This window comes from Phasianus colchicus, chromosome 19, assembly GCF_987193195.1.
Source record: "Phasianus colchicus chromosome 19, bPhaCol1.hap1.1, whole genome shotgun sequence".
In the NCBI taxonomy this organism is placed as follows: domain Eukaryota; kingdom Metazoa; phylum Chordata; class Aves; order Galliformes; family Phasianidae; genus Phasianus; species Phasianus colchicus.
In genome coordinates this window covers 5,702,242-5,719,577 of record NC_143454.1, presented here as the reverse complement: position 1 = coordinate 5,719,577, position 17,336 = coordinate 5,702,242, and the positions used below count along the sequence as shown (strand labels likewise).

At 50.7% G+C, this 17,336-nt stretch overlaps 1 protein-coding gene across 3 annotated transcripts in view; it reads left to right on the top strand.

The window, feature by feature from the left end:
- Positions 1 to 17,336, top strand: part of ASTN2 (astrotactin 2) — a 262,038-nt gene that overhangs the window by 37,581 nt on the left and 207,121 nt on the right. For all 3 annotated transcript variants that reach the window (XM_090121266.1, XM_090121268.1, XM_090121267.1), the window contains exon 2: positions 64 to 251. In XM_090121266.1, the coding sequence (XP_089977392.1) occupies positions 64 to 251 (188 nt within the window). The remainder of the gene's footprint in view (positions 1 to 63; positions 252 to 17,336) is intronic.

Here is a 17,336-nt window from a genome sequence, read left to right as displayed (position 1 = left end):
TGGTGGTGAAGCCGTGATGTCGTGGAACAAACTGACCCTCGGTTGCATGTTTTGTCCCTGCAGAGATGTCGGGGACGGTGGCAGACATCTCGTTGGTGCACTGGAAGCAGCAGTGGTTGGAGAACGGCACCCTGTACTTCCATGTGTCCATGAACAGTGCTGAGCAGCTCTCCCGGGCCACCCCTCCCAGCCTCCAGGAGCCTTCCGAGATCGTGGAGGAACAGATGCACATTCTTCATATCTCCGTCATGGTGAGTGGGAAGGCATGGGGACACTGGTGGTAAAGGACAGGCTGGAGAGTCCGATGTCTTTGTCCCTTGTCTGTGTCCTCCTGTGCCTCCAGAGAGGGAGAGGTGTGTGTGAAAGGGCCAGGAGGCAAAGTGGGACTGGTCTTGTTTGAGAATGAAAAGTGGGGCAGTGGGAATGTGGGAGTCATCAGGCATCTGCTGGCACCTGTCAGGGTGTGGGTGGAGATCTCCTTGGCCTTAGTGGTACATGCAAAGGCAAGATCGTGGGTTGATTGCTATTTTTTGGAGTTTTTGTAAGCTGAATTTCGTGTCTTGAGAAGTTGTGGTCTGCAGCACGATCCTCCTGTTTCAGAGGATCAGTCTGATGAGTGAAAACATGATCTCAGTGCTTTGAACATTTCTTATCTTAGATTCTGGCTGTCACTAACATACTGTGTATGTGTTCTGTGCCTTTCAGGGTGCTTAATTCAGTATGAGATGGTGGTCTAGAAGTTAGGCTTCTAGATCCCCAGAGCACTGTGTACCTGCACATTGCTTGCACAAATTGCATATGGGAATCCTACTGCAGCACCCCTCTGCACGAGGTGCATCTGTTCGTGTTTTACAGCCTGTGTGCCATTTCCATGCCGTCTGTTTTTTCATTTTGGAAGGCAGAGCAGAGGTGGCTTCATGACGACTTTTTTTTTTTTTTTTTTCTGCTTGAACAAGCAGCTATTTGGCTTCTACAACCTAAATCTGGTGGGTTTTTTTCTGAATGTCTCAACCCTTGTCAGCGAGGCTTTGGATTGGGCATTGAGTGCAAGTGAATGCAGGAAGAGGCTTTGCATTGAGGCTGTTGGGTGAGGGAAGGCACAGTGTGACAGCAGGATGGCAGAAGGGGCAGGAGCTCAGTGGGTTGGGCAGGGAATGCTTCTCATGTCCTGCTGCAGGTGTCAGTGTGATGGAATACTGGGGAGGAAAACAGTAGAGCTGGGATATGTAGAAAATAAGCCTGAAAAGACCAGCAGAGAAAGAGAGCGAAGAATAAAGACAGCAAAACATAAATTGGGGTGTGAAAAGCTTGAGCCCTGCTTGGCATGTGGGATTGCTTGGCTACAGTGGGCATGGATGTCTCAGGGCACCCTGTGCTGAGGTTGGCTAGATGAGGCTTTGCCATGCAGCACTGAAACCAATGGCTTTGGAGCATCCGTGGCTTTGGGTGACAGCTTCTAGATGAGTGAGGTGAGGACAGGAGAGAAACCAACATTCCTCGTGCACAGCAGCTGTAATTCTACTTTCATTCCAAGTCCTGGTGCTGGGGACCTGCAGAGCTCCCTGGGCCAGGACTGCCCACCAGCAGGAAGCTTTGCCCATCTCTTGGAAGATTCATTGACTTTGAGTGAACCCAAGCCAAGGTTGGAGTTACTAGCAGAAGATAAATGCCTTTTGTGGGTTTCTCTCAAAACCACATGGATTTATTTAGTAAAACTGCTTGAAAGTCTTTGTTTCTTGGATTAAATGCCATCCGTGTCCCCGAGCTTTGGGCTGCTTTCCCATCCTATTACCTTTCATCTCGACCCCAAGTCATTGCATCCTGCAGAGCTCACACTGCTGAGTGCCACCTGGGTGCCCAGCTCCTGCCCTCCATGTCCTGCTTTGTGCCATTCACTTGACATGGCCGTGCCATCATTCCTCTGCATCCTGCCTCATGTCCCAGGGGCAGCTGTGACCCTCTCTGCGTCTCTGCTCAAGCTCAAGGACATCTGTAACAGCACAATAATACCTTTTTTTTTTCTTTTTTTCTCTCACCATTTTGTCTTAATCTTTCCCCACTGAAACATAACACATTAATTACTGCAGTTAAAGGGAATTCAGTCTCCATTACTGTCTGCCACCCCTTTCCTCTTGGCTTGAGCAACTAAGATTTGTCTCCCAGATGCAAAGGCAGGAAAGGAAATATATACGTATAAATACATTTATGTAAATGCTAGATTTTATTTACTCCTCATTTTTTGTGCAGCGCCAAGTAGGAAGGAATCAATATTTTTGTCATTATGTCTGTTGTGTTTTTCCCCCATAATCTTAGCTGTTATTTGGGTTTAATTGTGTTGTTTCCTCTTGTGTGGAAGTAAATCTTATCTGTTTTGGATTAAAATTCAATGAAGGTCACAGCAGCTCGAAAACTTACCAGGCTGCAGCAATTAATGTTCATTTGGCTTTGATAAATTGGAATGTTCCCCACAATAGGACTGGAGTGGATTTCAGAAGCAATAATTCTTCCATTAACTCAATGATTCCCCGCATGATAGAGCGTCTTGTCACTGCTCTGTTTGTCGTCTGTCACTTTGAGGATCTGGGCATATGCCTGATATGATTTATCATGATTATTGGGGCTGCTTGTGTCAAAACATTTTAAACCACTAATTATTCCAGCCTTGTAAATTGCTGAATTTAGCAGAACATAAGATATATTTTTCTCCACCATATTATGCCTGTTCAGTTATTGTTGAGCATCGTTGTGGGCTCAGGCCCAGAGCCACATTTTCTAGTAGTTGCTGCAGCTGTGTGTGCAATCGCAGGATGCAGAGCTGTGGGTGTTGGTAGGATGGGCACATCTCACCTTGCACTGAACCACCTGAATGGCTGAACTCTTTGGCAGCTCTGTGTTGCCCTTTGCTGTGCCCCTAGGATGGAGATGCATGTCTGGTGCCCGTGGTAGGTGACACATGGGGACGGCCACCTCTCACCTTCCCTGGATGCTATCACACCAAAGCCTCATTTCATCTCATACCACCTCCCTGCGAGTTGGAGTGTCTGGAATAAAGGTGACCAGATGTCATCAAGCTGATCTTTATTTTGTAACTTCCTGCGTTGTGCTGGCAGCAGACAGTTAGCTGCTGGTTTTCTTGGTTTCCCAGCAGATTTTTCAGCTCTTATTTAGACAAGTTTCCTTTTTTCTTCTTGATCTTACGCATCCCGATGTGTCCCTAATGATCAGCTGCTTGTGCTGTGCTCTGTCAGCTTCTAAGATGGGTATAAAGTGTGCTCTTAAACGCTTCCCTCTGATTGAGCATCCTGCTCTGAAGTGGAACCGAGTGGGGTGTGCAGCCCAATGCCTTCCTCCCATCACCAGGGTCAGCTCTGCAGGTTCAGAAACACTGCATCTGTATCCAAGAGCTGGAGGGGTTTCAGGATCTGCTCCCTCCTTCCTGAAGCTGCTTCTCTGCCATCATCCATCCATCCTCTACCTCTCTTTTTCCTCTTTTCCTGCCAAGAATCCCACGACTGTGCCTCTCTGCATTGCCTGTGTTTCCTTGAAGAGCCCCATTCCCATCGGGCTCCCAGCTTTGGCTGCACAATGTATTGCAGTGTGGTGCTCTGGTGGCTGTAGGATGCTGCTGGAGCCTTGCTGGCTCTTTGCAGTGTGCCTTGTTGATGGCAGGCAGCTCATTTGGAGAAGAATGGTGTAACATGAGTAATGAGGTAGTGAAGGAGGCACAACATCTGTGTCATCATTTCTGCACCAGGAGGTCAACCGGATTCATAAAACATGCACTTCCAGCTTGTGATATGTTTAGGAATTAATTAGGGTAGGGGAAAAAATTGCTGCAGCAGCAGATTTCCTTATCTGAAAGTTATTAAGCAGCTAAATTGATCTCCAATGAGCTGTTTGGTTTTTTTTTTTTTTATTATTTTTATTTTTAATAAAAAGAAAAGAGGAATAGGATCGGTGTATATCTGTATGAGAATTATGTCCCCCTCCTCCTGCTCTGTGGGTCGGGTCAGCCCAGCCTATATTGTGCTGAGCTCTGATAGTTCTGCTAGGAGGTCCTGCACGGTGTCCCCATGGCAGCTGTCCCTATCCATGGTCTGGTCCTGAGCTGTCTGAGGGTGCTGGTGGGGCTATGGCTGTGTCTGCTGCCCATGAACCAACTCTTTCTGGGCTGGGAGAGGCTCCCTCTGTCTTTTCCCCTCCATTCCACCTTTGCAGAGATGGGATAAAATGGGAACCAGAACCCCTTGTGTTAAAATATGTAACTGGAGTGCTTGATTTGCATCACAGATAAAGTAAGGATGAATAAACACTCTTAGTTCATCCAAGCTGAGCAGCGAACCAACTTTCTGATGTCATCCCCAGGGCAATCCAAGTCGATATTAGGGGAAAAGCAGCCATGGGAGGGGCTGCTCCTTGCAGATGGCATTGAATGCGTGGGATGCATCTGCTGCTGTAGATAGTTTCTATCTTCAATATGCTGAAAAAGGAGAATAGTTGGAAGGGGAAAAGCATGAGCTCGTGTTAGATAGGTGGTTGTTATAGACAGAGGGTGCTTGAGCTTGGAGGGAGATGCTGAAGTGAGGAAATGAAGGAAAAGCATAGGGATTGTGGGAGAAGCGTGGCGAGGGTAGGGTTAGTGCATGGCTCAGAACGTGGGCAAAAGGGAGGGCATCTGCCCTCACCCTATGTGAACCTCCATGCTGCTGAAATATCACGTGTGTGTTCATAGTGGGGTGCCCTGGGCTGTGCTTGGAGTTCGCAGATCATAGAACCACAGAGTGGTTTGGGTTGGAAGGGACCTTGAAGACCATTGAACCCCATCCCCTGCTGTGGGCTGGCTGCCTCCCAGCAGCTCAGGCTGCCCCAGCCCCATCCATGGCCTTGGACACCTCCAGAAATGGGGCACCCACAGCTCTCTAGGCAGCCAGGTATGGGAGATGAAGGCACATCCCTGCACCATATGGGCTCACTGTGCCTTGCCCTGCCTTTTCCTCAAACTGGGTGTGATTTGCAGCTTTGCCTCCTCTCACTGCTTGTCCTTGCTTGAATATATGTGCAGTGCTGCTTAGAAATGCTTCTATCAGGTAAATGTTATCAGCATCGGGAGCCGGCTCATGTGGAGGTGAGCTGTGACAAACCTGATGTAGGATTGCTTTGAGATGTTTGGGAGAGATTTTTGTACGAAAGACGGAATGTTTTGTTGGCAAATCTTGCGACCTGGAATAAGTCTTAATGACAGGATGAAACGCAATGTCTTATTTGTCCCAAGAAATACGATGCTTGCTTTCATTTGGAGCTTCTTTTTTTTTTTTTTTTTTTTTCCCATTTAAAAACAAATTGGACTTAGTTTCACACGGCAGCATTGCAAAGAGAAAAGGCAGAGCGCTTTGTGCTCAGGAAAGTGTCAGAGTGAAATGTTTCTCCTCTTCAGCACTTTCCATATCCTCCCCACAACGCTTTCGTCTCAGCTGATGTGAAACTGTCTGAGCAGATAAACCATTTGTAGAACATCTTGCCAGGCTTTTTTTTTGAGTAACTGCAGCTAAACCATGGGTGAAAAATATTTGATGAACGGCCGCCAGCACCTGCATCACCCAGAAAGCTGGGATTGGTTGGAAATAAACCCAAACCTGAGTCTGGGTTCCATTGGGAAGGGATGCTCCAAAACGTGCTGATGTGAAGCGGAGGAAGAAGCTCATACATGGGTGATTTTTCTGATTGTTGCAGGGCTGCTAATATAGCTGAGAACTTCTTCGAGGGGAAAAAAATGTGTGCGTGCATGCCTGGATCTGCTGCAGGAAATTGGGCACAATTCCCACTGGTGTAATTGGGAGCAGCATGGGCCACGCGTGGTTATTTTTACCTGTCCTGCTCCCGCTCTGCCTCCCCCTCATCCCCCCAGACAGCAGGACCCAGCTCTTTTTTAGCCTCTGCGAGGTCTCTGTGGTGTGCGGCAAAGAAAATAAACTAATGGTGCTTATTCTAAAAATCCAATTACCTAAAACCACAGGAAAATAATGATTTCTAAGGGAGAGGCGTGGGCTGGGTGCGGGTGCTGGTTCAGCCTGGAGAAGAGAAGGATCTGGGGGGAGCTGAGAATGCGGTCTGTCGGTATCTGATGGGGCTGTAAGAAGGGAGGGGACTGACTCTTGAGCAGGGGCTGTTGTGACAGGACAAGGGGACGTGGTTTCAGACTAAAAGAGGGGAGATTTAGGTTGGATATAAGGAAAAAGCTTTTTATGGTAAGGGCGGTGAGGCAGTGCACAGGTTGCACAGAGAGGTGGTGGTGCTCCGTCCTTGCAGAAGCCAAGCTCAGGCTGTTGGGGCTCTGAGCACTGATGGAGCTGTGGCTGTTCCCTGTGCACTGCAGGGAGTGGGACCAGATGGCCTTTAAGTGTCCCTTCCAACTCAAACCATTCAGTGATTTTGTGACTACCCTGAGCCCAGCTTTCCTTGTTGCACCAGACCTGGAGGACTTGGGGTGAAAGCAATGGCAGCAATTGCAGAGAGAGCAACCAGGGCGCATGGAGCAGCTGACGAGGTGAAATGCTACTTGCTCTGCAAACTTTGGGGAGTTCTGGGAGAATGGTTGAGCTCTAGAGAAAGTAGGGAGCACTGTGGTGGGGTACAGGTGTGTCAGAGCTGGGTGCACTTTGGGGTGTGTTGTTGTATGGATGCTGTCTCTCGTGCCATTTTAGGACCCTGTGAGACTTGGGGTGCTGCATGCTTTGGGGGTCTCTGAGCTGATGGAGGGGCTCAGTGTCACCTGTGGTGTGGGGTTGGGAAAGACAAGACTTGCTTGCAAATTGCAAACAAAGGGCACGGTAGCTGCAAGGCTTCCAAAAACAAACAGAAATGAAGTGAAAGCTGCGCATACATCGACCTACAGCTGGAATTAGTGCCAGAGGCTCATCTGGCTTCACAGCATCAAGTAAACGAGCTGCAAGGTGTCTCTCAGCTTCGTGGCTGAGGTCTGGTTATGGAGGTGTGGGGTTGTCCCTTGCTTGGGTTGGGGGTGTCCCACCCAGGATCTGCAGTGGGTTTGGGTGAAATGCAGACCCTCAGAGATGCTTGCCCCATTGCCTCGTGCTGGCCACGTTTCCCTCGGCAAAACAAGCCGTGTGCTTTGTTTCTTTGCTTTTTCCCTTTTTAAAAGGCCACTTTTCAATCCTTTGTGCTCTCCCTCCTTGGCATGCAGGGCCTCGAAGGGGAGGGAGCCCTCAGCCAAGCTCTCCATCACATGTCCCTTGTTTTGCTGTGTTATTTTTTCTCCACTGCTGCCCTTGCCAATGAAAGGACATTGTAGAGCTGCTGAGACTGGCAGGGGCTGGGATGCTGCCTGCCAATAGCCTCAGTGTCTGAAAGGGCTTAGATAATATGAGCTCTAAATTAGTTCCCAAATTTTCCTCTTTTTCTCTGCTAAAAGAACCCTGTGGAGCCTCCCCAGCACCCCCTGCATGAGGGGCTTTACCCAGAGAGCATGGGGATACCAAGGGGACCCTTGGAGCACCCCATGAGAGGAGGGGGCAAACGTTGGGCATCTGTCCTGGCTGTTCCCCTCTCCCTTCATGGCTTTACAATGCTCCCTTGGCAAGTGCCTTCAGGTCCTCAGCTGCGATGCTGAGAGAGTGGGAGGGGAAGTGTGTGGCTGCCCGGAGGCAGTCGAGAGCTGCAGGGTGCCCAGAGCATCCTTGGGGCTGTGGGATGCCCTGAACTTCCTGGAGCCATGGGATGCCTCAACCTCCATAGGGCTGAGGGGTGCTGAAAGCTTCCTGGGGCCCCAGGCCATCCCTGAAAGGTTCCTGTAGGGAGGAAGGAGAGCCTGCAGCCCTGAGTGCCAGCAGGGCGCATGGAGGGAGCAGGAGCTCTGCATGGTAGCCTTGGGTACCAGCATTCTACCTACTTTCTCAGTGGTACCTTAGGAAACAGCAAAGGAAAATTCCACTTCCAGAGGCACCTACTGTCATCTCTCTCAGGGCTCAGGCTCCTGCTCTCTCCCCTCTCTGTGCCTTGCAGCCAGCTCTGAAGCAGAAGCAACACTCTCTGCCAACCTAATGATTAGCCTTTCCGCTAATGATCCACGAACAGTGTCCAAAATAAATGAGCCCAACCTGCTCATCTTATTAGCCAAATGAATGTGAAGAAAGAGGAAATATCTGCAAAAAATTGCTTAGGCAGCTGGAATTCGGAAGTGTGATGGAGTCAGTGCTTGAAGCATGGAGAGGGGCGGGTGAGTTGTGCATCTCCAGAGCTGTTCCTCTCCTGGAGGGTGAGCCCTGTGTTTTTGGGGTGTTCCTGCTCCCTCCTTTGCTCACTGGGCTCCTGGGGTCATGGTGCTGCTGCGCTGGTGCTGGGTTGGTGCAACCTTCACCTTTTTGGGTTTGTAAGGTGGATATCTCATAGCTGGGGCTGTTTCCTTCAGCCTTCCTATAGCTGTGTTGCTTCCCTGTAGCTGTAACATTGGCATGGAAGCTCGGGGAGGTGCACGCATGCAGCCTGGTGTTCCCTTCAGCCAGATGTTGTTTGCTTTGCAGGTGAGGGGTTGCAGCATGGTGCAACTCATTGCATGTTTGGCTCATTCCCAAAGCTGAGAAGCTTTGCAGTTATGTTTTTCTGACTGCACCAGAGTTTCCTAGTATTTTTGGGTTCCCTTCCGCTTTGCAAAGTTGTGGGGCTGTGGTTTCCCCTCCTGGAATGAGCAGCCACTTGCATGGTTTTGCTTCAGCAAGCTGAAGGCCTGACCTGCTCCTCAGCTAAGGAGATATGAGAGAGGGAATCTGGAAACATGGGAAAACCCTTTCCCATCCCTTCCACTTCGGCACAGCCCTTTGTATCAGGCAGCAGTTCCGGGTCTGGATCAGGATTGCAGCTCTTGCAAAAACCATGTCACCTTCAGGAGCTCTTTATACGTCCTTCAGCACTCTGGGCTGCCATGCAGACCTCTGCACAGGAAAGACTGGGTGGGATGGATCATCATGCTGCCATGCCTGGGCTGAGGTGCTGGCAGCCATCTCTGCCCTTGCTGTCCATTCCCAGTGGTGCACGAGAAGGTGTGTGCAGCTGGGGAAAGCACTGATGGCTTCTTAACCCCCTGCAGTGGTATGGGCTGGGAGATGGCATTTGTCCTGCCACAGAAATAGAAATCCTACAGCAACACGTGGGGCTCTGGCTGGAGCTGCTGTAAAGGACCAATCATCTGCCACCTGTAAATAGGGAGTGTGGGAGCACAAAGGCTTTGCAACATCGTGGCCTGGTGATGGTGGTGGGGAAGGGCTCTGGGTATGAAAGCATTACCAAGTCAGCCCCAGGACTGGCCCTGCAGCCAGTGTTTAGTAGCAGAGAAAAATGTCCTTGTTGCCTTGTCCCCTCTCCAAGCAGGAGACCTGGCTGATGATGCTGAGGTCTTTCTGCTCCATCCAGCACCCAGCGTGCCCACCATATGCTCCCTGACATCAGCACTGCACCTTGTCCTGTGGGCTCCTTCCCTTGTACATAGGCTTAAATTGTGTCTTGGGCTTCTTTCTTCCTTTCCTAATTGGGAATTGCTAATTGTATGGTTTTGTTTTGAGGAGTTTCAGATTGAAACGATTATCTGTGCAGGAGAACATCCTGACAGTGCAAAAAACCTTCAGACAGGCAGCAGATAACCCATGGCTGATTGTGCTCATCGATGCCTCTCTCTGCACTGACCCATCCTGCAGAGCTGCCTCTGCTCCCCCTGCTTTGGCACCGGGTGCACATGGAGCTTCACCCCAGGGTGGCTCAGTGCCAGCTCACAGGTGTCACTTCAAAGTCACTTCTTTAAGCAAGTTTGTCAGGTTTATGCTGACGTGGTTTTGCTGGTTTAGGACTGAAGGGTTGTTTTTGAGAGTGGAAATTGTTTTCTCAGTGCTCCAACCTCACATCCATGCACCTCACAACCCATCGATGGCACCGGTACCCATTGAAATGCTCCAATGAGTGATGGATCTCCGTAGGGCTTTTCTGGATGAGGATTCCTTTCCCATAGCATCTCTGCAGCGACATGGATATGGAGACATCATTAAATCCATCCCTGTGCCCCGAGCGGGATTAATAAACCCCTGTCACCGATGATGGATGTTCCCCTATCCTGTTCTGCACTGCTGCCCGGGCCCTGCGGGTGGATGGAGGTTTGGGGTTGGGCTGCAGCTGACCCAGGAGGACAGCACTGGTGGTGACAAACAGCACCACCTCCCAGCACGCTGTCTGCAGCTCGAGCTCACTCCTATTTCACTGCAATTTTACACTGTTTGGACGGATTTAAATAAGCAGGTGGTTGGAAGTGATTGATTGAGATATTCTCCCTATAAATATTTTGCTCCCGGGGTTTAACAGCCCCAGTGCTCCCTGCAGTGCTGTGTGTGTCCTTGTCCCATGGAATGGGCTGCATGCAGCTGGCTGCTGCAGGATGTGCTCCTCCTTTCCTTGAGTGTGAAAGCCCCTGTGCAGCCCAGCCCTGCTCTCTGTGGGCATTAGCAGTGTGTTGCTTCACCTGTTGCTGCTCTTGGGACGGGCTCTCCTGTCCTCGTGCCGCCGGGGCTATTACAGTAAATTGCCAGATGCAATTGCTTGGCCATCTCATAGATTTGTATCTCAAGTGTCCTTTGGAAAGGGAGCCCTCAGGTGATGCTGGGAATGTTAAAAAGATAAATCCGCTTCTTCCCATTGCCCTTCTGCAGAACAGAAATTGTACCGGTGTGCGGGCAGCTCTGTGCCTGCTGCAGGGCAGGGGCAGAGAGCAGCTGGGCCCTGTTGCTTGTCTGTTCCCTCATCTGCTCCCCATAGCACTGTGCTCAGACCCCTCCCAGCTCTGCTGCCTGTCTCTGGACACGCTGCAGGGCCTCTCTGCCTTCCTTGTGGTGTGGGACCCAACACCAAACACAGCAATCAAGGTGCAGCCAGATGTGACAAAATAGGGATTAACTCCACCAGCAGTGTGGAAGACGTTGAAATATTTAGAGGAGATAGAAAAAGAGATGCTCTGGGTTGGCACCGTAGCATCCCATCCTGCTTCACCCACTGCCACGTGCCAGCAATGGCTGAATGGGCACTGCCTTCCTTCACAGGTGCTGCAGTTATGTCAAAAACTGGCCAGCAGCAGCAATATGCACATGGGGCTGGGAGGGGGTATGAGCCTGTTATTATCCATTTACCCAGATATCCTGGCTAATCAGCTTTCAGATGGGGAGAATTAATTGCTTTCATTCATAGCGCCGAGCAGGTTTAATTGAAATGAATCCTTTCCTCTTTTCAAATGGCCACTTCCTCAGAGGCTGCAGCGTGGAGCTTTGCCTGGCTGCCTGCTTGCAGCAGGGCTGGGCAACACAGCCCCCAAATTGTCTCATTCTCCCCTGGAGCGCAGGGCAGTGTGCGCCATGGAGTTGGGCATGGAGCTCAGCGTGTGCCTGCTGCTCAAGGGGAGGTGATGGATGGATGTGAGGTGGTTTTGCTGTGCTGTCCCAAATTCCGGGCACAGTGGGGACAAAGCTGTAGCAGCACAGTACTGTGCTGGCAGCACAAGGCAGGCAGGGACAGAGCTGTCACTGTGTCCTCGAGCCACGCTGCTGCCTCTCCTCCTCCCCACTCTGCTGCTGTCTCTGCCCAGGCAGCGCTGGGCAGGCTGAAACCCAGCTTCCCTTAATTAAAGGTCTGTCTCCTCATCGCAAGGACGTGGCTGTAATTAGAGCTGGATGCAAAGACTGCTCTGCACTGCATGGGAGCACAAGTGACAGCTCGCCCTGGTGAGCATCCCCTCAGATGCAGGGACACAGCTAGGACGGGTGTCTGTGAGCTGTCCCTCCAGGTCCCTTCCTCCAAGCTGTGCTGCAGAACAAGTTTGCTTGCTTTGGGCTCAGAAATAGTAACAGGTTTGCAGATGGTGGTGCTCTAAATCCAGACCTGTTGAGCAAATCACTGCTCAGAGCTCAGCCCGTTTGCAAATGCAAGCATCTCGGTGCCTGCCCAGCTCCTGTAGCATCCCATAGGGGGAAGAGGCGTGTAGGAACAGGGGAAAGGTGTGGGCAGGAGCTGTGATTCCTGCCTTGTCCTTTGCTGAGTTGCAGAGCACAGTTGGATGCTGTGGGTGCTGTGTGTGGGGTGTGTGTCCCTCCTGCAGTGCCTGAGCTCCCAACAAAGCAGCGGCGGTGCTCGGAGCAGAGCGGTGCTTCGTGCTGCCTCTGTTCAGAAAGATGCTCGTTATGCTGAAATATTTGCACTTAAAGAAAACTGCCTGACCATATTTACACAATAGGCTGGATCGTTCCCAAAGCAGCTGCCAGCTGTTGGCTCAGTCATAAACCTTTAACAAACCCCACGGGCAGCGAAGGGAGCTCGTTCTTTCCTTCCCTATGCACACAAAAGCATCTTCCCATCAGCTCTCAGCTCTGTAAGTTTTCAAATGTCCGTAAATAAACCACAGAATCTTTCACAGTCCTCCCATGTCTCCTTGCTTTGTCCCATGTATGGGGAGAAGTGACAGCGTGCCCCAATGCAATGCACTTGGAGGCAGTGGGGACCCAAGGCACGGTGCTGGGCCACCAAGTGCAGGGCGCATCCCAGCTCCCCTTCCCCATTGCTGATGGATCTCTCAGGATACAAATAGCAGTGATTCTAAGAGGTCCTCCACTGTAACCCTGCTCTGTGATGCTGAATTTTTCCCTCTTCTTTGCTACCTTCTCTGGACGAGTGTGCAGGAGCTGGCAGCCCCACGGAGCTGGCTGGCTAATTGAGCAGAAGAGCTGTTGTAACGTGCCACTCACAGGCACTTGGAAGCTGGAGGCACAATGTGAGTTGTGTTAATGTTCCCTCATCCGGAGATGTGCATCTCTTATTAGATTAATTTTTTTTAATATATGCAGAATATACAGTGGGAACGGTATTAATTCGCACTAATGGTTGTGAGATCCAGCGAGAATTAACCGCGTTTTTTTTTGTAAATGAGTGGGAAGTGGATAAACACAATTATTACAAAAACAAAAAAGGCGCTGTTTGCAGCAGTGGTACATGGTACTCATTTATCTGACAAGTGTTCTTTACTTTTAATTATATTCCATCACTTGCTAGCAAATGCTCTGCTGGTAGATGTTGTAATAATCCGAGTCGTGCGAGGGCTCAGTGCAGGGTTTGGTTGGAGGGGTGGCAGTGTGGGTGGTAGGAGCTGTGAGCAGGGGGGATGCTGAGGGTTGGGTGGCCATGCAGGGGGGCTGGAAGCAGCCAGGGTTTGCTGCATGGCTCCTAAAGGATGGGCGAGCTTGCCCACATCCCTCCTCTCTTGCACCACTCCAAGCCATTTGCTGTGCATTGGTGCATTGGGACTGGTTTCTCTTTTCTTAGGCTCAAGGAGGGAAGGTTTAGATTGGATGTCTGGGGGAAGTTCTTCACAGAGAGAGTGGTGGGGTGCTGGAACAAATTGCACAGAGAGGCTGTGGGTGTCCCTGGAGGTGTTCAAGACTGAATTGAATGGGGCCCTGGGCAGCCTGGTCTAGTGCCAGATCTGGAGGTTGGTTGGCCCTGCCTGTGCCAGGGGAGTTGGAACTGGGGAGTTGGATCCTTGGGGTCTCTTCCAATTCAAGCCATTCTATGATTCTGTGATTCTCCATCAGGTGCCACAGTGCTGTGTGGTTTTTTCAGCAGGAGAAGGCACATGCTTGGGCAGAAGCTGTGGGAGCAGCAGTTGAAGCTTGGGTGCAGTAAAATCATAGGATAGCAGAATGGCTTGGGTTGGAATCAGAGTCACTGGGTCACCGAGTCGTTAAGGTTGGAAATGACCTCTAAGATCACCAAGTCCAACCCCAAGCCACCCCACCACACCTACTGACCACATCCCTCAGTGCCACATCCCCGTGGTTCTGGAACCCCTCCAGGGACAGTCACTCCATCACTCCCTGGGCAGCTGTGCCAGTGCGTTATCGCTCTATCAGAGAAGAAATATTTCCTAATATCCAACCTGAACCTTAAAGCCCATCCAGTCCATACCCCTGCTGTGGGCCGGGTGCCAGCACAGGCCAGCTGAAAGCAGGAAGCAGCACACCCTGACTGGCCCGTTATCCAGGTGCTCTGCCAAGAGTTGGGATGTGCCATATGGTCTCCCAGCAGCCCAGGACACAATGCTGGAAGAAGCCCACAGGATGACCCCTTAGCTCAGGAGATGTGGTGGCCCTTCCTTTAAAAGCTTTCCCATTGATCCTTAGCTCAAGTGGCTTTTTCCCCTCCGCTTTATAATCTGACTAAAACGCAATTCACTGAGCAGGTCTCAGTGAGCTGAGCGGGAGGAGCTCGTGAGCATCACTCAGCAGGGAAAGGGCTGGGGCTGGGGAGCTCCGAGCCTTTGTGTTTCTCAGCGATTTGCTCAATCTGCCTGCGTTAGGGAAACGCAAGATCTCATGCATTTTAAAATCTTCCCTCTCCGAGGGCAGGCCCCGGGTTAGCAGGTCAGCCCAGCTAGGTGAGCCGTTTAGAGCGCATTAAAACCACAATTTATGCAATCTGCACTCAAGTGTTAGGAAGAGCTGGCAATCAGGTGCTTAATAAAATCACCTACAGCCCTCCTCTTTTGGCTCGCTGGAAATAAATGCCTTTTTTACATGATAAAAATGGATTAGGAGTCATTTGGAGTTGTTATCCAGGCGTGGGGCACGCAGGCGTGCGGTGCCATTGGGGCATTGCTGGGGAGAGCATTCCAACTGCCAGCACTGGAACGTCCCCCGTGTGCCTGAGCTGATTGGCAGCTCCACTCCTTCTTTTTGTTTCTGTTCCCGAATGGAACTGCAAAACAAAATTCAGTGTGGCTTGGAAAAAAAAAAAAAAAAAGTAAAATTATATGGAAATGTGACTTTTTTCTGACTCTTTTTTTTTTTAATGTGGAAGAGTCAGAGATTTTAAAGTTATGGTTCCCACAGCAACTGTAACTCTCATCTCTTGTACCTCTGCGATGCTTTGCAGGACTGTGTGTGCTATTAGATTTATGCCCAATGTGCTTATGTACAGCATAGCAAGCAGCGTGCAGAGATGCATGGGCTGGCAGAGCGATGCTGCGGGAGCACCAGGGCCAGATCCTGCACTGACCTGTGCCATGGAAACGTGGAGTCACTGGGGGTGGAAAAGACCTGTGAGATCATCCAGTCCAACTGTCCATCTCCCACCAATATTCCCCATGCCCACTGATCACACCTTTGGGGTGGTGATCCCACCACTCCCCAGGCAGTTTGTACCAGTGCATCACCACATTTCTGAGAAGAAATGTTGCCTCGTATCCAACGTGAGCCTCCCCTGGCACCAGTGGGATGGGGAGTTTCTGATCACAGGCTGTGCTGCATACACTGAGTTTGAGGGGACTGGGGGTCCTGAGGGAGCACGAGCCTCTGCCTGGTGGAATGATGTTCACAGGGTCTCCATCCTGCAGTTCGCCATCACTTTGAGTTAATTCATTAGAAATCTGTTGGTTTGAATTACAGCTCGGCAAAAACCTGATGCAAATGTTTGCTGCACCTGATCCTTGAAGCTGCTTTGGGCCAGGAGAGGTTTGGGCATCCAGGTGTGAGGTTGGTCAGTGCTGCAGAATCCTCCCCGCTTTGGTGCATCTGCATTGAGCTGGAACGGGGTGAAAAGGCTGGAAGAGACATGAGGTGCTGGAGGGCTGCATAACTCGTGATGAAAATAGGAAGGACAAAGTGAGGAGATCATTGAGTCATAGAATGGCTTGGGTTGGAAGGGACCCCAAGGATCATCAAGTTGCAACCCCCCTGGCAGAGGCAGGGTCACCAACCTCCAGATCTGGTAGTAAAGCAGGCTGCCCAGGGCCCCATCCAACCTGGTCTTGAACACCTCCAGGGACAGATTGAAGGACCAGAAGGGGCTGTGGGATCTTCTTGGACCTCAGGACTTCCCTGTAGCCTTTTATTTCTCACTGGAGTAAAGCGTAACTTTTCTGAAAGCATCCAGCATTGATATTAAAAAAAAGTAAAAATAAAAATTGACAGTGATGGATAATCCACTACAACCCGTGGTAAATTATTCTAGTGTTTAATTACCTGTACTGCCAGAAAGGGAAGAAAGGAAAAACTACAGTATGGAGAGCTTGGAAAAACTGCATGGCCATCACTTGGCTCACAGCACAGCCCCTGTTTGGGGTCAGGAGTTGGTTTGGGGCAGTGCTTGGAGGGGCTCTCACTGATGAAGGGGTGCTCAGCACTGTGGGAAGGTCCGTGGCAGCTCACTGCCCTGCAGTCAGCAGTTCTGCAGCCCACATCATTTATAAAAGCAGAACCAGAGAGTGGTGGAGTCAACCATCCCTGGAGGTGTTCAGCACACGTGGAGATGTGGCACTGAGGGATGCGGTCGGTGGGCATGGTGGGACGGGTTGGTGGCTGGGCTAGATGATCTTAGAGATCTGTTCCAACCATAATGACTCTGTGACTTGGCAGGGTCTGCAGGTGGCTTCCCTCAGCAGCTTTCCTTTGGTGCTTACCATATAAATCACACCCTTGCTGCTTTCCAGCTTCACCTGAGCCTTATTCCTGTGTTTGACCCCACAGTTTTGCAGTGCTGCCCGTGCCCTCTCCTTCCTCGTGCCACATCCTTAGCAGGACCAACCCCATTCTCCTCCTTGCTGTGTACACCTGGGATGTGTCCATGTCCCCACAGTGTCCGGGGGGTCACAGCTGCATGCAACCCGGGGTTCTTGGGAGAGCAGTGGGGAGGAAGGACATTACGCAGGAGAATATGCATGTTCACAGCTCACAGGATTAAAGGCCCATGTTCTTATCACTGCAGAACAGAGTATTATAAATCCAGCCTTAGCATACCAAATCCCCTCGCGGCTCGGCCATTGTTTGGGAATATTAAAAAGCTCTGAGACAGAAATAATCAGTTTCCGAATGACACATTGTCAAATAAAACATTTCTCATATTATCCCTTCCTTCCCCTTTCTCTCTCCCGCTCCCTCAGTTGGATAGTTTAACATGAAAAATAGATTAAAATGAGGCTGGTTTGAATACCTCCTAAGTTTGACTTTTCTTTCCCCGGGAAGCTCTCCCTGCGTGTGCACGGCGCTCCAACAGGCGGCTGTGATGCGGGGTCAGAGATGTGGGGAGAGCATGAAACTGAGCTGCTGCTGAACGCCAGGGATTGGCACAGCTCCTGGGCACGTGGAGCTGACTCAGAGCCACCCAGCAGGGCCGTGAGGCTGAGCATGGGGCAGCGAGTGGTGGGGCAGAGCCCCGCTCCATCCCATTTGCAAGCCATTTCCCATTGGGAAAGTCAAGCTAAGCAATGTCATCCCAAATCCTCCAGCCAGGCTCCCATTGGTGTCAGT